The 26,849-nt window shown below is 43.0% G+C and overlaps 1 protein-coding gene across 4 annotated transcripts in view; it reads right to left on the bottom strand.

Moving 5' to 3' along the window:
• Positions 1-26,849, bottom strand: part of LOC109873029 (cell adhesion molecule 1) — a 517,469-nt gene that overhangs the window by 120,674 nt on the left and 369,946 nt on the right. For all 4 annotated transcript variants that reach the window (XM_031807919.1, XM_020464521.2, XM_031807918.1 and 1 more), the window contains 2 exons: positions 6,583-6,729; positions 49-201 (listed from right to left, as the gene is read on the bottom strand). In XM_031807919.1, coding sequence (XP_031663779.1) covers positions 49-201; positions 6,583-6,729 — 300 coding nt within the window. The remainder of the gene's footprint in view (positions 1-48; positions 202-6,582; positions 6,730-26,849) is intronic.

Below are 26,849 nucleotides of genomic sequence, written 5' to 3'. Positions count from 1 at the left end.
TTTCCCCCCTCAACAAACATTGTGTGTAGTGTGTGTGTGTAGTCATACTCAGCACAGTGATGTCTGCATAGGCCTCCTGTGGGGGGTCCGTGTAGAGCTGGCACACGTATCTTCCCTCATCCGACAGGCTCACATTGGATAGAGACACCCGCAGCTCATTGTCCGAGAAGTTGACCAGCTGGAAGCGAGCATCTTTCAGGGCTGGGGATCAAAGAAAGAGAGATAGGGAGAGAAAGAGTAAGAGGGGGGGGGGGGGGTCAAAAGAGGATACCATTGTCATTGTCCATGCATTGACTATGGCAGTGTTTCCCAACTCCAGTCATTGAGTACCCCCAACAGTACACATTTTTGTTGTTGTCCCTCACAAACTCACCTGAGTATATTTTTTATTTGCTTTGGAAGAGTGAGCTGGGTGCTCTATCTGGGAGTATTGCACATACCTTAAAATGTTCTCTTGAGTTTAGCAAACTTAAAGAACACAACGAATCTCCTCAGGTGAATCTTAAGTATTCTTGGTAACATGCACAGAACTAAAGAATACTGGTATGGTTGACATTCTGAGGTCATGTGTATGCTTTGACACTTTGGAGCACCATCATAGATTGTGACTTTAAACTGTGCTGAATATAGCTGGGAAAAACTAATATCGATGCCAGGTGAGCTTTGTTTAATGCACCCTAAAACAGTCTCTCGCCATTTATCATAATTTCCTTTCTTTGTTGAAATTCATCTGATCTTTGAGAACATTTGAATCCTATGCAACTTCCCTACATATTTCTTGAAGTACAATAGCCCAATAAAGCTACTATAGTAGGTCAAAGCTGTGTGCTGGAAAACCTTGGTAGAGCATGGGTGAAGTAGGCATTGTGGGGCTGGAAAACCTTGGTAGAGCATGGGTGAAGTAGGCATTGTGGGGCTGGAAAACCTTGGTAGAGCATGGGTGAAGTAGGCATTGTGGGGCTTGGAAAACCTTGGTAGAGCATGGGTGAAGTAGGCATTGTGGGGCTGGAAAACCTTGGTAGAGCATGGGTGAAGTAGGCATTGTGGGGCTCATGTGAATTTCCTTTCTTTTCTCACTTAAAACTTTTTTGTTGTTTCTAATTAAAACAGGAATATGTGGTGACACACACACGCAGAATAATGAGCAATCCATTAGGGAGTTGTTTGCCTGGCAAACGCAATGGAGAATCCCAATGTCTGGTTCAGATGAAAGCCTCCCCACCACCTCTGACAGATCGACAGCAGCCATTTACTGCTCTCTGTGTCTTCTTTTTCTCCCCACACCACATTTATTCTCACCCACAGCATCCCAGTTCAAAGGAGCAAAAGCAACAAGAAAAAAGAGGTAGCATTAATACATAACTACATAGACGGAAACAAATAACTAAATGAAGAAATCATCTGGGATTATTACAGTTTGCGGCGGCGAGCACATGAAAGCCAGGATTGTGATAGTGATGGGGGGTGAAGCTGATTGTTCTGGGTTCCAGCTGGTTAGCTGTGCTCTTTCGCTTTCATGCAAAAAGAGAGAAAGCAAGAGAGCGAGTGAGGGGGGAAAAGAGGAAGAGAGAAAGAAAGGCTGTCAGCCTTCTCTCTGGTTCTGCTGCTGTGGAGGGAGTGGAGAAGCAAAGAAACACAGAGCGTGGCTCCATCTCCGCTGCCATCCACCCTTTCTCCTTGAGTTAATCCTCTCGACCCCCCCCCCCAAAAAAAGGAGAAGGGGTTAAACATGTTGCTGTGCCAACTCATCGCTAATGTCTTTGGTCCTGCTGCCAAGGTGGTAGTCTTGGAATATCAGAAGAGAACAACGAACAGAATAGCTAACAAGTGTGTGAATTCAGAGTAAGTGACAAATGTTCAAAGGAGAGCTCTATTTTTAGCATGTGGGCCCAAGATTGAAGTCCAATCAAAACATAACTCCTCAACATTCAACTCCATTTTGCAAAGCTATTCTGGTGTCCCAACTTCTTAACTCAATTACTTTAATTATTAAGTTACTTACCTATGCTACTTTTCAACGCTAACCGCTAACTTTGGTGCCAGTAGTCATTATGCTTGGCTCCTCTGTTAGCAGTGCATGAACACAACAGAGGCTAACGTTACACACAGATCATGTGTGACTAATTAAAGTGGCTGACTTGAAAGCAGGGTTAGGCCTGTCAGTGCAAGGGGCAGCCTGACACTAATGATTAAATTAAATGTATTGATTTGAAGAATGTGCTGGGATTAAAACACTCCAATGCGAGGCATCACGGGCTAAACTGCTGGTAATCTGTTGTGAGACTCGGCATTAGATGGACACCAATAGGAATGATTAAAGCATTATGTCAACACCGATAATGTTCATAATGGCACTAAAGTCTGGTGTACTGTGGGTATTTGAAAAATGGCCTCCATTCCATTGTGGTATACTGTATGCTCAATGCATACCTTGCATACATTGCCTCCTTTAACATGCTATATCTTGTTGTTGTGTTAATATACTGTAAGTGTATATCTCCACTACATGACCAAAAGTATGTGGGCACCTGCTCGTCAAACATCACATTCCAAAATCATGGGCATTAATATGGAGTTTGTCCCCCTTTTACTGCTATAACAGCCTCCACTCTTCTGGGGAAGGCTTTCCACCAGATGTTGCAACATTGCTGCAGGGAGTTGCTTCCATTCAGCCAGAAGAGCATAAGTGAGGTTGGGCACTGATTTTGGGGGATTAGGCCTGGCTCGCAGTCGGCATTAACAATTCACCCCAAAGGCGTTCAATGGGGTTGAGGTCAGGGCTCTGTGCAGGCAAGTCCAGTTCTTCCACACCGATTTCGACAAACCATTTCTGTATGGACCTCGCTTTTTGTACAGGGCATTGTCATGCTGAAACAGGAAAGGTCCTTCCCCAAACTGTTGCCACAAAGTTGGAAGCACAGAATCGTCTAGAATGTCATTATATGCTGTAGCGTTAAGATTTCCCTTCACTGGCACTAAGTGAAAAACAGCCTCAGACAATTATTCCTCCTCCACCAAACTTGTGTTGCAACCGAGGGCAGATGATTTTTAGGGCGCTATGCGTTTCAACACACGCTGGTCCCGTTCTGTGAGCTTGTGTGGAAATTTGACAAACTGACTTGATAGATAGGTGATATCCTATGACGGTTCCACGTTGAAAGTCACAGAGCTCTTCAGTTAGGCCATTCTAATGCCAGTGTTTGTCTATGGAGATTGCATGGCTGTATGCTCGATTTTATACACCTGTTAGCAACAAGTGTAGCTGAAATAGCCGAATCCACTAATTTGAACGGGTGTCCACGTACTTTTGTATATATAGTGTATATCAACAACACAAATGTGGTTTGGGCAAAAAAAAACAGACAGAATTGGAGGTGGTGAGAAACTGAATACTGATCCATTTTTTGCAAAACAGCATTAGGGCTTGACGACATCAGCTGTGTCCAACAGGGAACATGGCCCTGCTTTAGCGCAGTGGTGCTGGTCCTAGACACAAGCGTGGTCATGTGAGGACTCAACAGTGGCCCGCCATGCCCCAGGAGGTTGTCCCCCATGATGACACAACAACGGTGCCCGCTCGCAGCATCCAGCTCACTGTGGGGGAGCCCGGGATTGGACACGCAGCAGTGATGGCCAATGGGGTGAGTTTCAGGGAAAACAAAGGCACTAGTAGTAGAAAGCAATTCCACTCAAGAAAACAAACTGAATATGTCTTTCGATGTTGATTTTGTTCTTTCAATTCCTTTAGTTTGGCATAGCGTTTCTCAGGTAATCAGTGGAGACTCCTGAGGGGAGTTTGGCTCATAATAGTGACTGGAACGGAGCAAATTGAATGGCATCAAACATATTGCTAGATGTATTTGATACCATTCCACTGATTCCACTCCAGCCATTACCACGTGCCTGTCCTCCCAATTAAGGTGCCACAAACCTCCTATGCAGGTAATGCCTTTTTTGGAAGGTACAAACACAAGGAAAGACAAAATTGGGCAAGAAAATGCAGTGACCATGGAGAGACCTCTGAGGCAACAAACACTGAAACAAAACGTGGGAATAAGATTCACAGTGGCTAGGAACAGGGACAAAAACAGCCACAAAGAAGAAAAAGAAGGGAGGAGCGCCATGCACGTCTCAAAACACAGCAGTATCCTATTCCTGCTGATTTATACTTGAATATAGTAGCTATAGGGGTTTCAAAATGAGCTAATTTATTTGTTTTAACAGCCACACAAGGCAGAGAATTTGATAAATATTTGTACTTCAATCATTTCATTTCCGGGATGTATATGTTTCATTTCCATGATGATCTTGAATTAGATTGTCCATCTTCCATCGTCTTCATACAGCCTCTCTACAACCAAACAAACAGCCTTTCTATGAAAATAAAGGCTTTCTTTAAATCTTATTCACAGATTCACATAGCAAGCTAAAGTATTAAAAAAACATACCTCAATATCGTATCAGAAGGCCCCAAGTTATCTCACAAATCAAGTGATCTTACTTATGTTTAAAATAATATGAAATTATAAAACAGATACATTTTCAAGATTTCTAATACATTTTCCTGAGTCAGATCAAAGTGGACAATGGACATTTTTTTTCTCCACTCAACTCCATTTGAGGGGTGGACAGTCACCTAAAGTGGTGTTGAATATACATTGCTTATTTTCGTGTTATCGCAAATAGCCAAAGGTCCGTTCGGCACCATCGAGGAAACGGGTGATGGGGGACAAAAGACTGCACAAACACACTCGGCCATATCCATTGAGTCCTGGCAATCTCTGCATTGAAATGAAGCTGACTTTAAACACAAAAGGGGGGAAAATAAACTGCAATTCAGAGCAGAGCGAAAAAATAAAGATGAGAAACAAAACTTTTATGGCTGCAATGGGTTATTCTTTTCTTCCATCTTTCTCCCTCTCCATGTCTCAGTTGTGTTGTTTCTCCCTGGTTTCATTGAGATGAGCTTCTGGCTTCTTCTTAAGTGGCGGCAATCAATTCTGATTAGCAGGCCTGGCTACTTTTTGAGAGGAGCCCATCAAAGTTTTATTAAGGAGTGAGAGAGGGAAAGGTGAGTGAGGGTAATTTGGCTCTTCACAAAGACTCCACTCCCACCACACACATGCACACACACACACACATGGAAAAGGGATTTGTGGCGCCCAACCATCTTCTTGCCCTTTAGCTGGCTCCATGCTGTTTTCGTCATCTCACTTTTAAACGTTGCCGGAGAGAGACACCTTTTAATGATAAGGAGAGCGGCGGAGAGATTAGAGGGTGACCTTTTTGGCTCAGCGGCTGTGGACCTGTTAATGACGAGGTCAGTGCTTTGAAAACCCAGAGGATATGGAGGTGATGTCCTCATTAAGAGATTGGGAGCTGGTGGTGGTAAAAGGTAAGGTAAAGGTGTCCTTTGGTAATGCACAGGCTACTTTCAGACAGGTACCGTCCGGGGCCCAGCGGAATCCTTACACACGTGGTCTCTGGTCTTCAAAAGGACTGGCGTCCACCCACTACACAGGTTTCAAGTGTCTGCCTCTTCACTCTGAGTGCCAGTGCAAAAGTGTGTGTGTGCCTCTTAACTCGCCGAGTGTGCCTACAGTATATGTGTGTGTGTGTGTATGTGAAGGATCATGAAAACATGTGTGTGTGCTCACTTTGTGTGCAGAGGGCCACGCTGGGGAGGAGCCCTCATCCACACCCGGCTCCAACCGCTCCCTTGAAGTGGGGTCACATTAATTTCAGATGCGATGGAGAAACATGCTACCGCTGAGCTTTTCCACAACTAGGATGTCAATGTCAAAGCTCTCTCCTCTATCTCCCTCTTTTTTTCCCCAATATGGATTTCAGTTGGAGCGGCCCAATATGATATTCAGGGAGGCTGGTAGAAGAGCCAAGCTATAATTAAGAAGTGCAGCTGCAGTGAAATGCCCGAATGTTCTCTGGAAAAGATCACAAGAGATCAAGGCGCCCCGTCGGAAGAAGAGATGCCCTTGACAGCCAGCTGTGGGTTTGGTATTTGGTGCCCCAGCGAAACAGAAAAACACGAGACACGATTTATGTATGCCAGGGGGATCCTGAGGACCTGGCTGTGTGGCTGTGTATATGTGTGTGAAAGAGAGTGTGGGTGAGTGAGGAAGAGTTTGTGGTGGTAGGATGGGAGGGAGGGACAGAACGTTGTATCCATCAAAGACAGATGGGAGCCCTTCTGATGTGGCTGCTTCTCTGTGTGTGTGGTGTGTATGTGTGTGTGTATGTGTGTGCGTGCTCACGCCTCATCTCTGAAGAAGGAGGACAGAAGGAGGACTTGAGGACTTACTGCAAAAGTGTGCGACATACTTTGTGTGTGTGGGCATATTTAGTGTTTTCCAACCAGTGGAAAGTACTAATAACATCTGTAAGTCTCTGAAGTGGACCAAAATATTATTGTAGAGTTGATGTGAAAGTATGTGTATGTCCGTCTGTGTAGAACTAGTAGGCCAATCTATTTTTAAGGTGTGTGTATGTATAAGTTTGTGTCCGTGTGTATGCCAGCCTCTGTGTGTGTGTGTGTGTGTGTGTGTGTGTGTGTGTGGTACTCACGTCGGACGTCTCTGAAGTAGATGGTCTGTCTGTTGGGGTTGAGGAGTTGGATGACAGAATCGTCGTTGTTCTTCACCCTGCAGCTGATGACGGCCACGTCACCCTCCATCACCTCCACATTGTCTGTCACCAGGTTCTGACTCTGGACTGGAAGGCACAGACAGACACACAGTAGTCATTACAACTGCCAGGCTGTGTGCAGTATAGTTTTTCACACCACTGAGCTGAACCAAGCCAAGCCAAGCTGTACTCAGCCTGGTTACGCATCCACCATAGTTGCAGTAACTGTGCTGAAATGGTATGAAAATATCATATCTGAGCGAGCACAATTTGGTTTGCAAACATGTGATCCCAAGTATGGAATGAATTCCGGTGGTACTACCATTTGCCAATACTTGTAAGAGATCAATGCCAACATGATATGTATCCCAAGTTATAATTCAAAATAAGCCCTTCAGTCCATAACAACTGCAAGGAAGAGTGGGGATATTTTTTATTTTTTAAATTGTGTTGGGACCCACAAGGTCAAATGCTATTTGTAGAGGGTTTAGGGTTACAGTTAGAATTAGTGTTAAAATTAAGTTTAGGGTTAGGAACCAAGGTTAGGTTTTAGGTTAAGGTAAGAGTACAGGTTATTTAACCTTTATTTAAATAGGCAAAACAGTGAAGAACAAATTCTTATTTTCAATGACAGAACAGTGGGTTAACTGCCTGTTCAGGGGCAGAACGACAGATTTGTACCTTGTCAGCTCGGGGATATGAACTTGCAACCTTTCGGTTACTAGTCCAACTCTCTAACCACTAGGGTACCCTGCCGCCCCGGTTAGTTTTAAGGGTTAGGGAAAATAGGATTTCGATTCGGACTGAAATGTGTGTCCCCACAAGTTTAGCTGTACAGGACTGTGTGTCTGTGTGAATGTGTGCTTTATGAGCGAGCTGGTAAAGGTTGCTCCTGATGCCTGACCTTGTGGGTGACGGCAGACCCTATCACAGGGCAATGGAAGACTTCATACATGGATTTGAGCTACTTCATTAAAGTCAGGAGAGAGATTTTTGATTTTCATCTTCTCCAAGATTAATCTCTTACCTCCTTGATGCGTAGTTTAAATAAAAAAACATTATACAGTTGAAGTTTACGTACACTTAGGTTGGAGTCATTAAAACTCGTTTTTCAACCACTCCACAAATTTCTTGTTCACAAACTAATTTTGGCAAGTCAGTTAGGACACCTTCTTTGTGCATGACACAAGTTATTTTTCCAACAATTGTTTAACAGACAGATTATTTCACTTATAACTCACTGTATCACAATTCCAGTGGGTCAGAAGTTTACATACACTAAGTTGACTGACTTTAAACAGCTTGGAAAATTCCAGAAAATGATGTCATGGCTTTAGAAGCTTCTGATAGGCTAATTGACATAATTTGAGTCAATTGGAGGTGTACCTGTGGATGTATTCCAAGGCTTACCTTCAAACTCAGTGCCTCTTTGCTTGACATCATGGGAAAATCAAAAGAATTCAGCCAAGAACTCGGAAAAAAAATTATGCTTCATCCTTGGGAGCAATTTCCAAACGCCTGAAGATACCATGTTCATCTGTACAAACAACAGTACGCAGGTATAAACACCATGGGACCAAGCAGCCATCATACCGCTCAGGAAGGAGATGCGTTCTGTCTCCTAGAAATTAACGTACTTTGGTGCGAAAAGTGCAAATCAATCCCAGAACAACAGCAAAGGACCGTGTGAAGATACTGGAGGAAACGGGTACAAAAGCATCTATATCCACAGTAAAATTTGTCCTATATCGACATAACCTGAAAAGCCATTCAGCAAGGAAGAAGCCACTGCTCCAAAATTGACATAAAAAAAGCCAGACTACGGTTTGCAACCGCACATGGGGACAAAGATCGTACATTTTGGAGAAATGTTCTCTGGTCTGATGAAACAAAAATGGAACTCTTTGGCCATAATGACCATTGTTATGTTTGGAGAAAAAAAGGGGAAGGCTTGCAAGCTGAAGAACACCATCCCAACCAAATAAATAAAAGCTTAAATAAATAAATCATCTCTACTATTATTCTGACATTTCACATTCTTAAAATGAAGTGGTGATCCTAACCGACCTAAGACAGGGACTTTTGACTAGGATTAAATGTCAGGAATTGTGAAAAACATTTAAAATGTATTTGGCTAAGGTATATGTAAACTTCAGACTTCAACTGTATATGTATTGTTCCCTAGCCGAGGAGTTAATAGGAGGAGCATGATTGGACTGTGACTTGCGCGGTGGGGCAACCTGCAAATGTCCATGCCTCAGTTAACATGCACCTCTAAACATCCCTGTCATTTAAAGAGGATGGGGAAGAACGCAATCGCCTCCTCAAATGTCGACAGATAAGGACAGACAGCTTAACAAACAGGATTTAAAATAAGCCTGCCAAACAATACCCCGATACCCCAAACAGCCCTGAAAACAAATGAACCATATGAGAACAAGCCACACTCCCCACTTGTAAGAAGTGAATTCAGCCTACTTTTCAATAAGGAGGGCCATTATTGGATATATGCTAATATGCTATGCTAAAATACGTGGCCAATATGCTAATATACTTGGCTCGAATGATATGCTAATATGCTAGGCTCATAAATGCTAACATGTTAGGTGCATATGATATGCTAATAGGCTTATACGATATGCTAATATGCTAAACTAGTACAGTGGGTATCGCCATGGTGATGCTGCTAAATGTAGCCTCTTCTATGTTGGGCTAGGAGTTTAAAACCTGGGTAGTGTTCATTTGGTTAATTGTTCTTCCACTGGTAAACAAACACTAAAACACAAATTGTAAGGGGGGAATACTTACGAGGGAACGCGCTCATTAACGACAACATCAAACGTGCAAAGATGTCATCCAGAAAATGTCAATCTTATCGAGTCACTACCAACAGCTACATTAGCCGAATCTGGTATAATGTTGATAAAATCATAGTAGCAATGGCTCTTATTATGGTTCCTTATTTAGGAAATGTAATTAGATAAAAATTAAATAAGTAAGTCAAATGAGAATATCAGCAGGTGGTTACCAAACAAAAAGAGATGACACTGCAACACAAATAGTTATGATAAAACTAAATATCTCATGTCAGAAACTGCATTCAAAAACTACAACTCAGAAAACCATGTCACATGCCTTAAGTGTCCAGATTTTTTGATCAATCATTCTCAAAATATCAAATAGTCTCAATCTGCACGTGCCTTGGCAACTCCTCTAACTATCCTTGTGTGCATCTACTAATGCATGCTCTTCAACCGATCGCTGCCTGCACCTGCCCGCCTCTCCAACATCACTACTCTGGACGGCTCTGACTTAGAATACGTGGACAACTACAAATACCTAGCTGTCTGGTTAGACTGTAAACTCTCCTTCCAGACCCACATCAAACATCTCCAATCCAAAGTTAAATCTAGAATTGGCTTCCTATTTCGCAACAAAGCATCCTTGACTCATGCTGCCAAACATACACTTGAAAAACTGACCATCCTACCAATCCTCGACTTCGGCGATGTCATTTACAAAATAGTCTCCAATACCCTACTCAAATTGGAAGCAATCTATCACATTGCAATCCGCTTTGTCACCAAAGCCCCATATACTACCCACCATTGCGACCTGTATGCTCTTGTTGGCTGGCCCTCGCTTCATACTTGTCGCCAAACCTACTGGCTCCATGTCATCTATAAGACCCTGCTAGGTAAAGTCCCCCCTTATCTCAGCTCGCTGGTCACCATAGCATCACCCACCTGTAGCACGCGCTCCAGCAGGTATATCTCTCTGGTCACCCCCAAAACCAATTCTTACTTTGGCCGCCTCTCCTTCCAGTTCTCTGCTGCCAAACTGAAACTGGAAACACTTATCTCCCTCACTAGCTTTAAGCACCAGCTGTCAGAGCAGCTCACAGATGACTGCACCTGTACATAGCCCTCCTATAATTTAGCACAAACAACTACCTCTTTCGCTACTGTATTTATTTTATTTATTTTGCTCCTTTGCACCCCATTATTTTTATTTCTACTTTGCACATTCTTCCACTGCAAATCTACCATTCCAGTGTTTTACTTGCTATATTGTATTTACTTTGCCATCATGGCCTTTTTTTGCCTTTACCTCCCTTATCTCACCTCATTTGCTCACATCGTATATAGACTTGTTTATACTGTATTATTGACTGTATGTTTGTTTTACTCCATGTGTAACTCTGTGTCGTTGTATGTGTCGAACTGCTTTGATTTATCTTGACCAGGTCGCAATTGTAAATGAGAACTTGTTCTCAACTTGTCTACCTGGTTAAATAAAGGTGAAATAAAAAATAAATAAATAATGAACTTTCCTCTGCTGGGTCTCATCATAGCGCTTGATGGTTTTTGCAACTGCACAAAGAAACGTTCAAAGTTCTTGAAATTTTCCAGATTGACTGACTTTCATGTCTTAAAGTACTGGTGGATTGTCATTTCTCTTTGCTTATTTCAGCTGTTCATGACGTAATATGGACTTGGTATTTTACCAAAAAGGGCTGTCTTCTGTATACCAATCCTACCTTGTCACAACAAAACTGATTGGCTCAAACTCATTAAGGAAAGAAATTCCACAAATTAACTTTTAACAAGGCACACCTGTTAATTGAAATGCATTCCAGGTGACTATCTCATGAAGCTGGTTGAGATAATGCCAAGAGAGTGCAAAGCTGTCATTAAGGCAAAGGGTGGTTACTTTGAAATATATTTAGATTAGTTCAACAGTTTTCTGGTTACTACATGATTCCATATATGTTATTTCATGGTTTTGATGTCTTCACTATTATTCTACGATGTAGAACATAGTAAAAATTAAGAAAAACCATGGAATGAGTAGGTGTCCAAACTTCTGACATACAGTGCATTTGGAAAGTAATTCAGACCCCTTTACTTTTTCCACATTCTGTTAGGTTACAGCCTTATTCTAAAATGGATCCAATATTTTTTCCCCCTCAATCTACACGCAATACCCCATTTTTTAGATATGACATTTACAAAAAATATTCAGACCCTTTACTCAGTACTTTGTTGAAACACCTTTGACATCGATTACAGCCTAGAGTTTTCTTGGGCATGACGCTACAAGCTTGGCACAGCTGTATTTGGAGACTTCATCCCATTCTTCCCTGCAGATCCTCTCAAGCTCTGTCAGGTTGGACTGGGAGCGTTGCTGCACAGCTATGTTCAGGTCTTTCCAGAAATGTTCAATCGGGTTCAAGTCCGGGCTCTGCCTGGTCCACTCAAAGACTTTGAGAGACTTGTCCCGAAGCCACTCCTGCGTTGTCTTGACTGTGTGCTTAGGGTCGTTGTCCTGTTGGAAGGTGAACCTTCACCCCAGTCTGAGGTCCTGAGCACCCTGGACCAAGTTTTCATCAAGGATCTCTGTACTTTGCTCTGTTCATCTTTTCCACGATCCTGACTAGTTTCACAGTAGGATGCTGCCAGCACCATACTTCACCGTAGCGATGGTGCCAGGTTTCCTCCAAATGAGAATCATGTTTCTCATGGTCTGAGAGACTTTAGGTGCCTTTTGGCAAACACCAAGCGGGCTGTCATGTGCCTTTTACTGAGGAGTGGCTTCCGTCTGCAACACTATCATAAAGGCCTGATTGGTGGAGTGCTGCAGAGATGGTTGTCCTTCTGGAAGGTTCTCCCATCTCCACAGAGGAACTCTAGAGCTCTGTTAGAGTGGCCATCAGGTTCTTGGTGACCTCCCTGACCAAGGCCCTTCTCCCCCGATTGCTCAGTTTGGCCGGGCAGCCAGCTCTAGGAACAGTCTTGGTGGTTCCAAACTCCTTCAATTTAAAAATGATCAAATCAAATCTTATTTGTCACATGCTCCGAATACAACAGGTGTAGACCTTACCGTGAAATGCTTACTTACAAGGTCTTAACCAACAGTGCAGTTAAGAAAAATATTTACTAAATAAACTAAAGTAAAAAATAAAAGAGCAACAATAAAATAACAATAACAAAGCTATATACCAGTACCGAGTCAATGTGCGGGTGTACTGATGGAGGCCACTGTTTTCTTGGGGACCTTCAATGCTGCAGACATTTTTTGGTACCCTTCCCCAGATCTGTGGCTTGACACAAACCTGTCTCAGAGCTCTACGGGCAATTCCTTCGACCTCATGGCTTGGTTTTTGCGCTGACATGCACTCTCAACTGTGGGACCTTATATAGATAGACAGGTGTGTGCCTTTCCAAATCATGTCCAATCAATTTAATTTACCACAGGTGGACTCCAATCAAGTTGTAGAAACATCAAGGATGATCAATGGAAACAGGATGCACCTGAGCTCAATTTCGAGTCTCATAGAAAAAGGTCTGAATACTTATGTAAATAAGGTATTTGTTTTTAGGGTTTATAAATTAGCAAACATTTCTCAACCTGTTTTCACTTGGTCATTATTAGGGTATTGTGTGTAGATTGCTGAGGGATTTTATTTGACTTATTTTAGAATAAGATTGTAACGTAACAAAATGTGGAAATATTCCAAATGCACTGTACATGTATAGATGTGCATGTGTCTGAGCCACAAGGGGGAGCCACCGTGTCAAATTCAATGGGAGATATGTGTGTGCATATTGGATGAACCTTTAGCAAAAACCTAGCAATACAGCAGTACTCATCAAGAGTGATTTGGGGAAAGCTCAACACTGCATGCAGCTGACCAGAAAGTAAAACAACAAGATAGATATGGTCTAATACAGGGTTTCCCAAACTCGGTCCTGGGGTCCGCCACTGAGTGAGCATTTTGGTTTTCGACCCTAGCACCTACACAGCTGATTCAAATAATCAAAGCTTGATGATGAGTTAGTCATTTGAATCAGTTGTGTAGTGCTAGGTCCAAAAAACAACACGTGCATTTAGGAGGGGGGTACTACAGAGTTTGGGAAACCCTGGTTTAATAGATCCATAATGGGAATAGGGACATGTGTATAGTAATTGGAGGATGGCTATTGTATCTATGCTTCAATGAATTGATTGAACAATAAAATACATTAATTCTAAGCAAATGTGCAACATTTGCATGTGCAACATACTTTAGCTTTGCTGTAGGCCCACTTTGATGTGCATTTGCTTTCTGTGAATGCTGTCATGTAGCCAAAGACTATTTGTAGCATTTGCATAACTTGTTCAAACAGATCTGTTACATTATCTCTGTATTTAATTAGTGGAATTCAAAAGCGCTAGGACAGAGCATTGATCATTCTGGCCTAGATTAAACTTGTCAGATGAGGATGATCTGTACTAGCCTACCCTGTGTGTGTAAGCTCTACTGCACTTGTCTGAGTGTGGAGCACACATTTGAGTAGGTGTGTGTGTGTGTGTGTGTGTGTGTGTGTGTGTGTGTGTGTGTGTGTGTGTGTGTGTGTGAGAAAGAGAGAGACCCTCGTGTGTATGCGCCAGTGTGTGTGGTATATTTCGCCGTTCACTCTGACAGAGAGAGAGAGCACCAGCAGTTGGGAGAAGACCACCTGCACAGCAGGTCATAGACAGCTGGCTGAAGGCTGCAGCGCACCGCTGGGTTGGAAAGGTCACCGGGCCCTCACTGGCCCTGTCCTCTATTTAGAGGGGAGCGTAGAGGGTCCGGCAGCCAGGGCCCGGTAGACCCCCAGTACACGCTCAGCACGTTCAGTCAGTGAAAATAGCACCAGTGTCAAATTAGCATTAACCATTGACCAGTGGGTTTGCATATGGAAGGGGCTCTTGAGCTAGCTAGCACACAAGCAGGCTATTAAACAGGCAGTGAGCAGTGATAGGCTCTTACTGTGCCACACCCCTTGGTGAGCTGTATCCTGCTAAAGCTAACCGGCAATAACTAGGTAATGTAGCTAGACTGTTATTGGAATGTTTGTAGAGCACTTGACCCTGTTGATATGCACAAGGCAGGTTCTACCTTGAGATGATCTCTGATCTAATTGGGTGAAAGCAAGGTTGCCACTGTATTCGTTACACCTATCCAGTTATGTCAGATTAGTTTTGAAGGGTCTATTGTCCCAGCAATTAACTAGGACTGTAGCTTCTGCTTACGCTTATCTTATGTATCACACTACAGCTAAGGGGACAATTTACAACAAACAAACAATGCTGTATTTTGACATGGTGAATTTGGAGGTCAAATAGTCATATCTCACTGAGAACGTGTTTGACAGGGTGCATCTAAGCACCCCAGATGATATGACTCTCATCCGCTAGCATTCAGTGTAGAGGTCGACCGAATATGATTTTTCAACGCCGATACCGATTATTGGAGGACCATAAAAGCCGATACCGATTAATCGGCTGATTTTTTAAAACATTTATTTGTAATAATGACAATTACAACAATACTGAATGAACACTTATTTCAACTTAATATAATACATCAATAACATCAATTTAGCCTCAAGTAAATAATGAAACATGTTCAATTTGGTTTAAATAATGCAAAAACAAAGTGTTGGAGAAGAAAGTAAAAGTGCAATATGTTCCATGTAAAATATGTGCCATGTAAGAAAGCTAACGTTTCAGTTCCTTGCTCAGAACATGAGAACATATGAAAGCTGGTGGTTCCTTTTAACATGAGTCTTCAATATTTTTAGGTTGTAGTTATTATAGGAATTATAGGACTATTTCCCTCTATACTATTTGTATTTCATTAACCTTTGACTATTGGATGTTCTTATAGGCACTTTAGTATTGCCAGTGTAACAGTATAGCTTCCGTCCCTCTCCTCGCTCCTCCCTGGGCTCGAACCAGCAACACAACGACAATTAGCGCACGCTAACTAGCTAGCCATTTCACTTCGGTTACACGAGCCTCATCTCGGGAGTTGATAGGCTTGAAGTCATAAACAGCGCAATGCTTGACGCACAACGAAAAGCTGCTGGCAAAACGCACGAAAGTGCTGTTTGAATGAATGTTTACGCGCCTGCTTTTGCCTACCACCGCTCAGTCAGATACTTAGATATTTGTATGCTTGTATGCTCAGTCAGATTATATGCAACGCAGGACACGCTAGATAATATCTAGTAATATCATCAACCATGTGTAGTTAACTAGTGATTATGATTGATTGTTTTTTATAAGATAAGTTTAGTGCTAGCTAGCAACTTACCTTGGCTTACTGCATTCGCGTAACTCCTTGTGGAGTGCAACGAGAGAGAGGCAGGTCGTTATTGCATTGGACTAGTTAAGGTTGCAAGATTGGTTCCCCCGAGCTGACAAGGTGAAAATCTGTCGTTCTCTGCCCCTGAACAAGGCAGTTAACCCACTGTTCCTAGGCCGTCATTGAAAATAAGAATGTGTTCTTAACTGACTTGTCTAGTTAAATAAAGATTAAATAAAGGTGTAAAAAAATATAAAAAAATACTGATTTCCGATTGAAATCGGCCCCAATTAATCAGCCATTCCGATTAATCGGTCGACCTCTAATTCAGTGTGTGTGTGAGTTTCCCTGGTGTTCTCTCAAAAAACAAGAGGCACTTCTTTTATCTCCCTTTGATTTTTCACAACCCAATTCTGCTGTGGACTGGATAAGTTTGGGTGGCCATTGACCACTCCATCTGTGAGTAGGAGACCCAGTTCTCAACCCATAATGCACAGTGATGCAGCCCTGCCAAAATCCCTAACCAACTAGACACTGTATTGTAAAAAAGCATCAAATTCCCATACAGTACACTGCCTTAATGCAAATAACCCTACCCATGTACCAATGTGTTTGGGCTGTCATGCCAACTTCTACGGCCATTGTCATGCCAAACCATAGTTGATTCTACAGCACACACAGATCTGGGACCAGGCTAAAAGTACCCTGCTGCTCAAGAATATAAAATACATTAAGCCTGATTTAAGCCTTTTAGAAATGGCCTGCTTTTAAGATTAAACAAATCTTATTGAAGGGAGTAAAAAGGACGTTTTAGAGATATTTTATCGCACAGTAATAAGATCAAAGGTTTGATAGGGATGATGTTGAATCATTGAACGACGTCAAGTGGTTTCATTTTCCTTAGAAACGTTAATGGTTTCTTAAATACTGAGGATGTTTTAGTGTTTGAGATAGCTACCTCATTCAAAGGGAATGACTTGGAATGATCCCACATTGTCTTTGACTTGTTCTATGCTTCCCCTTGTAATAATAATAATAAACACTTGTAAGTGTTTTTTTTTGTTTTTTAATGTCTCCAGAGGTATATGAATAAAAATAACTGTAAAAAACACGCAAAAAAAAACTTCTGAACAATTCTGTACTACTTTTTATGTTAATAGTGAACCAATGCCACCGATATTCATAAAGCATATTCCAATACAAAAAGGGCCTAAAGCTTAAGTTGTGATTACTCGTCCCAAAGAAAAGTTTGAAGAAGCTTTTGTGGTGGCTAATTAGCAACAATAGCATGGCGTTTTTATGCAGATTAGGAGACAGTGTTTATAAACTGACCTCTGCATCAACACTTTAGAGGAGAAAAAAACGGAGAAAATCCTTCAAAAGCTATTCTGTGATATTATTCCCTTCCTCCCTCATCATCATCCCCCTCTCCACTCTGAGAGGAGACAGTGGGGAGACATTTGCAGTGCCTTTCAATAAAGGAGGGAGAAGAGAAGTAAAGAAGGAGGGGAGGCCTGTGTGGTGCTAATGACCAGTAAAAGGGAGGTCACGTGGGAGCTGTCCGTGGATGGATGGATGGATGGATGGAGAGAAGGAGAGCAGAAAAGCATCCAAATCAGTGGCGTGATGGGACGATGTGTGTGTGTGTGTGTGCTTTTAGTGTCATTAAGTGTGTGTGTGTGTGTATAGCTGCTTGCATGCATGTGATTTATGTTGATGATCATGCATGTGATTAATGTTGATGATCATGCATGTGATTAATGCATGATTATGTGTGCATTTACTGTTTACTGATTTGTGTATGTGCACCAGCATGGCGTGAGTGTCTATCTGTACTACTTTGTGTGTGTGTGTGTGTGTGTGTGTGTGTGTGTGTGTGTGTGTGTGTGTGTGTGTGTGTGTGTGTGTGTGTGTGTGTGTGTGTGTGTGGGAAGGGAGGGGGTGGCAGCCCAGAGATTAATGCATCAGAGGCAGTGGTGCTATAACTAGAGGGCTTGCCATTATGCTCGCTCATTTGGAAATCTCTTTCAGGGAGGAGAAAGGGAGAGAAGCAGGGAGGGAGAGAGAGGCAGGGAGGGAGAGAGAGGGAGAGAGGCAGGAGAGAGGGAAGGAGAGAGGGAGAGAGGGAGAGAGAGGGAGAGAGGGAAGGAGAGAGGGAGAGAGGCAGGGAAGGAGAGAGATAGGAGCGATAGAGTGGGCTCATCTCCTCCACTACCAGCCAGATAAACAAAAACTGGTTGAGACCCTGCAGACAGTCTGAAGGAGGAGAAAGAGAGAGATGGTGAGAGAGAACAAGAGGGAGATACAGACTTAGAGAGAAAGAGAGAGGTGGGGAGGTAGAGGGCACTGCAGCAGAACACAGGCTATCAGCATCCCTCTTCCCCCCTCCTCTCCTCCACACTCACCGTTTCTCCTTTTGGTTAGCGGTGTGTGTTAGTGTGTGTGTGTGAGAGAGTGCACACTTAAGTGCATGTACTATGTGGCTCTAGCACCTGGCTGTCTCTCCACAGCTACCTTGTACATTAATACAAAATAAAGTATTCGGAAACCTGCTGCTCAGTACTATGTGTTATTTCATAGTTTTGATGTCTTCACTATTATTCTACAATGTAGAAAATAGTAAAAATAAAGAATAACCCTGGAACGAGTAGGTGTGTCCAAACTTTTGACTGGTACTGTATATTGAAGATATTTTCCTTTTATTCTTTTCCCCTAACCCTACCATCCCTATCCTAATTGGAGTAAACTATTGGACAACAACTCTTAGGACGTGGATGACGATTAAGGCAGCCCCCTGCACCTCTCTGATTCAGAGGGGTTGGGTTAAATGCGGAAGACACATTTCAGTTGAAGGCATTCAGTTGTCCAACCGACTAGGTATCCCCCTTTCCCTTTCCCTATATACATTTTACAGAAACAGTATAGTTTACAATAGTTAGCTTCACTCAACCCCTCCTCTATATCTCTGAACACCATCCAGTCCCATCCTTCAGCTTCACTCAACCCCTCCTCTATATCTCTGAACACCATCCAGTCCCATCCTTCAGCTTCACTCAACCCCTCCTCTATATCTCTGAACACCATCCAGTCCCATCCTTCAGCTTCACTCAACCCCTCCTCTATATCTCTGAACACCATCCAGTCCCATCCTTCAGCTTCACTCAACCCCTCCTCTATATCTCTGAACACCATCCAGTCCCATCCTTCAGCTTCACTCAACCCCTCCTCTATATCTCTGAACACCATCCAGTCCCATCCTTCAGCTTCACTCAACCCCTCCTCTATATCTCTGAACACCATCCAGTCCCATCCTTCAGCTTCACTCAACCCCTCCTCTATATCTCTGAACACCATCCAGTCCCATCCTTCAGCTTCACTCAACCCCTCCTCTATATCTCTGAACACCATCCAGTCCCATCCTTCAGCTTCACTCAACCCCTCCTCTATATCTCTGAACACCATCCAGTCCCATCCTTCAGCTTCACTCAACCCCTCCTCTATATCTCTGAACACCATCCAGTCCCATCCTTCAGCTTCACTCAACCCCTCCTCTATATCTCTGAACACCATCCAGTCCCATCCTTCAGCTTCACTCAACCCCTCCTCTATATCTCTGAACACCATCCAGTCCCATCCTTCAGCTTCACTCAACCCCTCCTCTATATCTCTGAACACCATCCAGTCCCATCCTTCAGCTTCACTCAACCCCTCCTCTATATCTCTGAACACCATCCAGTCCCATCCTTCAGCTTCACTCAACCCCTCCTCTATATCTCTGAACACCATCCAGTCCCATCCTTCAGCTTCACTCAACCCCTCCTCTATATCTCTGAACACCATCCAGTCCCATCCTTCAGCTTCACTCAACCCCTCCTCTATATCTCTGAGGACCATCCAGTCCCATCCTTCAGCTTCACTCAACCCCTCCTCTATATCTCTGAGGACCATCCAGTCCCATCCTTCAGCTTCACTCAACCCCTCCTCTATATCTCTGAACACCATCCAGTCCCATCCTTCAGCTTCACTCAACCCCTCCTCTATATCTCTGAACACCATCCAGTCCCATCCTTCAGCTTCACTCAACCCCTCCTCTATATCTCTGAACACCATCCAGTCCCATCCTTCAGCTTCACTCAACCCCTCCTCTATATCTCTGAACACCATCCAGTCCCATCCTTCAGCTTCACTCAACCCCTCCTCTATATCTCTGAACACCATCCAGTCCCATCCTTCAGCTTCACTCAACCCCTCCTCTATATCTCTGAGGACCATCCAGTCCCATCCTTCAGCTTCACTCAACCCCTCCTCTATATCTCTGAGGACCATCCAGTCCCATCCTTCAGCTTCACTCAACCCCTCCTCTATATCTCTGAACACCATCCAGTCCCATCCTTCAGCTTCACTCAACCCCTCCTCTATATCTCTGAACACCATCCAGTCCCATCCTTCAGCTTCACTCAACCCCTCCTCTATATCTCTGAACACCATCCAGTCCCATCCTTCAGCTTCACTCAACCCCTCCTCTATATCTCTGAACACCATCCAGTCCCATCCTTCAGCTTCACTCAACCCCTCCTCTATATCTCTGAACACCATCCAGTCCCATCCTTCAGCTTCACTCAACCCCTCCTCTATATCTCTGAACACCATCCAGTCCCATCCTTCAGCTCCACTCAACCCCTCCTCTATATCTCTGAACACCATCCAGTCCCATCCTTCAGCTTCACTCAACCCCTCCTCTATATCTCTGAACACCATCCAGTCCCATCCTTCAGCTTCACTCAACCCCTCCTCTATATCTCTGAACACCATCCAGTCCCATCCTTCAGCTTCACTCAACCCCTCCTCTATATCTCTGAACACCATCCAGTCCCATCCTTCAGCTCCACTCAACCCCTCCTCTATATCTCTGAACACCATCCAGTCCCATCCTTCAGCTCCACTCAACCCCTCCTCTATATCTCTGAACACCATCCAGTCCCATCCTTCAGCTCCACTCAACCCCTCCTCTATATCTCTGAACACCATCCAGTCCCATCCTTCAGCTTCACTCAACCCCTCCTCTATATCTCTGAACACCATCCAGTCCCATCCTTCAGCTCCACTCAACCCCTCCTCTATATCTCTGAACACCATCCAGTCCCATCCTTCAGCTTCACTCAACCCCTCCTCTATATCTCTGAACACCATCCAGTCCCATCCTTCAGCTCCACTCAACCCCTCCTCTATATCTCTGAACACCATCCAGTCCCATCCTTCAGCTTCACTCAACCCCTCCTCTATATCTCTGAACACCATCCAGTCCCATCCTTCAGCTTCACTCAACCCCTCCTCTATATCTCTGAACACCATCCAGTCCCATCCTTCAGCTCCACTCAACCCCTCCTCTATATCTCTGAACACCATCCAGTCCCATCCTTCAGCTTCACTCAACCCCTCCTCTATATCTCTGAACACCATCCAGTCCCATCCTTCAGCTCCACTCAACCCCTCCTCTATATCTCTGAACACCATCCAGTCCCATCCTTCAGCTTCACTCAACCCCTCCTCTATATCTCTGAACACCATCCAGTCCCATCCTTCAGCTTCACTCAACCCCTCCTCTATATCTCTGAACACCATCCAGTCCCATCCTTCAGCTCCACTCAACCCCTCCTCTATATCTCTGAACACCATCCAGTCCCATCCTTCAGCTTCACTCAACCCCTCCTCTATATCTCTGAACACCATCCAGTCCCATCCTTCAGCTCCACTCAACCCCTCCTCTATATCTCTGAACACCATCCAGTTTTGATTTATATTTGCCATGTATTTTTCAACTGTGCCGTGATGTTTCACAAAAGTTCTGAACCTTTCTATTCTCATACATTCTACATATTGTAAATTAAAGATAAACCTTGCTAAGAGTATTATTATATTATTAATTGATTGACTATGACTTTTTAAATCACCCAGCAGTGCAATTTGCAGAGTTAGCTCCAGGTAAATGTTGTCAGCCATTCCTGAACCTGCGACCAGAAATAGGCTACATATGGACAGTAACCAAAATAAATGATCTAATGATGTCTCTTCGCAGCAAAATATGCAGAGCTGGGATGGTTCTATCCCCCATATATATAACATTATATTGGTTGCAAAAATGTTGTATAATAATTCAAATGGAAAAATCCTAACCTTTTGAATCCAGCAATATTTTGTATCAGTTCATAAAACATGTGCCATGGAATCGGTACATCGAAAATCTCTTCCCAACTATCTATATGGCACAGCTGTCAGTTTTTTGGTCCTTAAATGAAACTGGTAAACTTTTTTATTTATCACAATTTCCTTTAGCCAATTATGGTCTTTAATACAGGGGCGACTCAAGTTCCTTACTTTCTCCCCGTTCCACTTGCCTCTTCTATTTTTGCGTTAATGCTGCAATTAGTTGGTTGTAATTTCTTTCTTTCGGGATATGAATACCAAGTATGTCCACTTCACTACCAGACCATCTTATTGGTAAACTACACGGTAATCCTCTTTCAAAATATTGTTTGGTGAATCATGGGTGACCCCGTCATTTGTAACAAATTACAGCAAATTATTTTTGGTAGCAGTTTTATATTGAAGATTGAAAAGAAATTGGTGTATTTTTCCCCATATCCCATCCTGTTAGCTTTATTCTTTATAATATATTACGCTTGATCTTTCTTGAATAAGTTCTTCCATTTCTTTTGATTTTCCTCTAACATATGTGCCTCTAAGGTACTGTTTTTATTGATATCTATCTGTGCTGTTAATCTCTCTATATCCTTTAATATGGATTCGTTGAGTTAAATTGCTTTTGTTTTAAAGATGAGTATTGGATTGCATGGCCTCTAAAGACACATTAAAAAGTGTCCCATACAGTAAGGGGATCTGCTGTATCAATGTTATGAAGGATAAAGTCAGTTATACATTCTTCTGTCCTGGTGAAAAACAAGTTGTTATCCTATGATTTTTTATAAAATGTCCAATATCCTCACCCATGTGGAAATTCTGTAAGAGTCATGTATATGCCAATTATTTGATGGCAAGCTGTCATTGTGAATAAGAATTTGTTCTTAACTGACTTGCTTAGTTAAATAAAGGTTAAATAATAATAAATAAATACAAATCTGTTCCCTATCAACACTTTTTAAACTTTTGGTGTGAGCGAGAATGACATAAGAAAGTTGTCAAGACCACTAGTTTGATTGAGCCCCCACCATATAAATTCAGCAAAAAAATGAAACACCCCTTTTCAGGACCCTGCCTTTCAAAGATAATTAATAAAAATCAAAATAATTTCAGGTCTCCAATATAAAGGGTTTAAACACTGTTTCCCAAGCTTGTTCAATGAACAATAAACAATTAATGAACATGCACCTGTGGAACGGTCGTTAAGACACTAACAGCTTACAGACGGTAGACAATTAAGGTCACAGTTATGAAAACGTAGGACACTAAAAAGGCCTTTCTACGGACTCTGAAAAACACCAAAAGAAAGATGCCCAGGGTTCCTGCTCATCTGCATGAACATGCCTTAGGCATGCTGCAAGAAGGCATGAGGACTGCAAATGTGGCCAGGGCAATAAATTGCAATGTCCATACTGTGAGACGCCTAGGACAGCGCGGGTTACACTAGGAACGCACAATCCCTCCATCAGTGCTCAGACTGTCTGCAATAAGCTGAGAGAGACTGGATTGAAGGCTTGCATGCCTGTTGTAAGACATGTCCTCACCAGACATCACCGGCAACAACGTCGCCTAAGGTCACAAACCCACCATTGCTGGATCAGACAGGACTGGCAAAATGTGCTCTTCAGGCCTCCCAGGTGGCGCAGTGGTCTAGGGCACTGCATCGCAGCGCTAGCTGTGCCACCAGAGACTCTGAGTTCGCGCCCAGGCTCTTTCGCAGCCAGCCGAGACTGGGAGGTCCGTGGGGTGACACACAATTGGCCTAGCGTTGTCCGGGTTAGGGAGGGTTTGGCCGGTAGGGATATCCTTGTCTCATCGCGCACCAGCGACTCCTGTGGCGGGCCGGGCGCTGTGCACTCTAACCACGGTCGCTAGGTGCACTGTGTTTCCTCTGACACATTGGAGTGGCTGGCTTCCGGGTTGGATGTGCGCTGTGTTAAGAAGCAGTGCGGTTGGGTTGTGTTTCGGAGGACGCATGACTTTTGACCTTCGTCTCTCCAGAGCCCGTACAGGAGTTGTAGCAATGAGACAAGATAGTAACTACTAATAATCGGATACTACGAAATTGGGGAGAAAAAGGGTGTAACATTTAAATTAAAAAAATTAAATATAAAAAGTGCGTTACACTGACGAGTCGCGGTTTTGTCTCATCAGGGGTGATGGTCGGATTCGCGTTTATCGTCAAAGGAATGAGCATTATACCCAGGACTGTACTCTGGAGCGGGATTGAGGTGGAGGGTCCGTCATGATCTGGGGCGGTGTGTCACAGCATCATCGGACTGAGTTTGTTGTCATTGCAGACAATCTCAACGCTGTGCATTACAGGGAAGACATCCTCCTCCCTCATGTGGTACCCGTCCTGCAGGCTCATCCTGACATGACCCTCCAGCATGACAATGCCACCAGACATACTGCTCGTTCTGTGCGTGATTTCCTGGAAGACAGGAATGTCAGTGTTCTGCCATGGCCAGCAAAGAGCCCGGATGTCAATCCAATCAAGCATGTCTGGGACCTGTTGCATCAGAGGGAGAGGGCTAGGGCCATTCCCCTCAGAAATGTCTGGGAACTTGCAGGTGCCGTCGTGGAAGAGCGGGGTAACATCTCACAGCAAGAATTGGCAAATCCTGGTGCACACCAGATACTGACTGTTACTTTTGATTTTGACCCCCCTTTGTTCAGGGACACATTATTCCATTTCTGTTAGTCACCTGTCTGTGGAACTTGTTCAGTTATGTCTCAGTCGTTGAATCTTATGTTCATACAAATATTTATACGTTAAGTTTGCTGAAAATAAACGCAGTTGATAGTGAGAGGACGTTTCTTTTTTTGCTGAGTTTATGTCTCACTAGGTCAGGATATTTAAGCCTCCATATATCCACTAGTTCCATTATATCCATAATATTTGTCTGTTTCTCAAACTAGACACTCTAATGTACTTGTCCTCTTGCTCAGTTGTGCACCGGTGCCTCCCACTCTTTCTATTCTGGTTAGAGCCACTTTGTGCTGTTCTGTTAAGGGAAAAGTACACAGCGTTCTATGAGATCTACAGTTTCTTGGCAATTTCTCGCATGGAATAGCCTTCATTTCTCAAAACAAGAATAGACTGACATGGCCATTGTTTCTGGACATTTTGTGCCTGTAATCGAACCCACAAATGCTGATGCTCTAGATACTCAACCAGTTTTATTGCTTATTTTATCAGGGCAACAGTTCTCAGCTGTGCAAACATAATTGCAAAAGGGTTTTCTAATGATCAATAGGCCTTTTAAAATGATAAACTTGGATTAGCTAACACAACGTGTCATTGGAACACAGGAGTGATGGTCGCTGATAATGGACCTCTGTACGCCTATGTAGATATTCCATTTAAAAAAACAGCCGTTTCCAGCTACAACAGTCATTTACAACATTAACAATGTCTACACTGTATTTCTGATCTATTTTATTTTATTTTAATGGACATTTTTTTTTGCTTTTCTTTCAAAAACAAGGACATTTCTAAGTGACCCCAAACTTTTGAACTGTAGTGTATATTAAAAAAATATAGCATATCTTAATTTTTTCCCACAATTAACAAATAATATGCATAATAATGTTGGCAGTTCACACAAAGGATTGTTACCTATAACCAGGATTGGCATTACAAAAATTACATTTGTGGCAAGTAATTATTATTTATTATTGTGATTCATCCTGTCAGCCTATCAAATAACTTCTTGCTCTTTTTTGTTAGATTTGGTCGTTTTCAAAGGACAGTACCTTACCTAACCTAAATCAAATTCAAGTCAGTTATACTAAAACAGGATCAGTCTAAACAATTGTTGTAGACTGATTTAGACAAACACAAAGGTCTCAGATTTAAATATGAATGTATAACGGAGGTGGTGGGTTTACTGGGCGCAGTGTTGCATTACTAAGTATTTCTTCTAATCAAGTGTCTGGAGAATGTATTTACTCCTCAGTACCTGCAACAGACTCTGTTGATCGTCCATTCAGGAAATGAAATATCATTCCAATCACAAATTGAGAAAATGCCCATAACGTCAGCTGAAGAATTGAATTCAAATTCACAACTTAAAATGGACTGGAGTTGATCCTGATCCCACTATCAAATTTTAAGTCCGAAACCGCAAACTAGCTCCTGAAATGGCTCAGAGGTAGATACCTCGTATGAGAACATCCTGGGTTGAATGCTGTCCTTTTTAATTATTATTAAACTAGCTCCTGAAATGGCTCAGAGGTAGATACCTCGTATGAGAACATCCTGGGTTGAATGCTGTCCTTTTTCTTTTTAATTATTTCGGAGTCCCGAACTTCTTTCATATTTCATTGATTCTTTTAGACAGGACAGTTGGATGTGAGATCAAGGGATAAACATTGGAGAAGGAGACACAGAGAGGAAGGGCACAGACAGTTTGCTGAGCCGAGGCTCAAAAGCCGAGGCTCGGGTATGCTAGGTCCAGACCCCAGCACGAGTGTCGCCTGTGCCGCAGTGAGGACCGTTGTCAAGCAGTCTAGTTTCAACGTCTGACTGTCCTCAACCTGGTCTACAGTACGTTTGGCTAATGGGCTAAAAGCTAATGGTCTGGTTCGGATAAGAGCCATAGAGTGTGCAGGCTTTGGTTCCACTCCAGCACCAACAAACCTGATTCAGCAAATTAACTAAGTGTTCAATTTAGAGCTGGGATGGAATAAAGATGTACACACTCCAGGATTGGAGTTGTGCTATAGTTGGCGAGAGAGTAGTGACTGTATGCTATCTGCTAAAGCACAATTGAATTGTGGCTGACTGAATGAAAGACAATCAAAGTTGAAGACAAAAAAGACACCTTACTTTGTAGCTTGTGTCACTTATTTTAGTTCCAACCCATGAATTCAGCCCAGTTTGCCATGG

The sequence above is a fragment of the Oncorhynchus kisutch genome, linkage group LG28 (assembly GCF_002021735.2).
Source record: "Oncorhynchus kisutch isolate 150728-3 linkage group LG28, Okis_V2, whole genome shotgun sequence".
NCBI lineage: Eukaryota > Metazoa > Chordata > Actinopteri > Salmoniformes > Salmonidae > Oncorhynchus > Oncorhynchus kisutch.
Note: the sequence above shows the minus strand (reverse complement) of the source record. Positions and strands in the feature narration are given on the sequence as shown.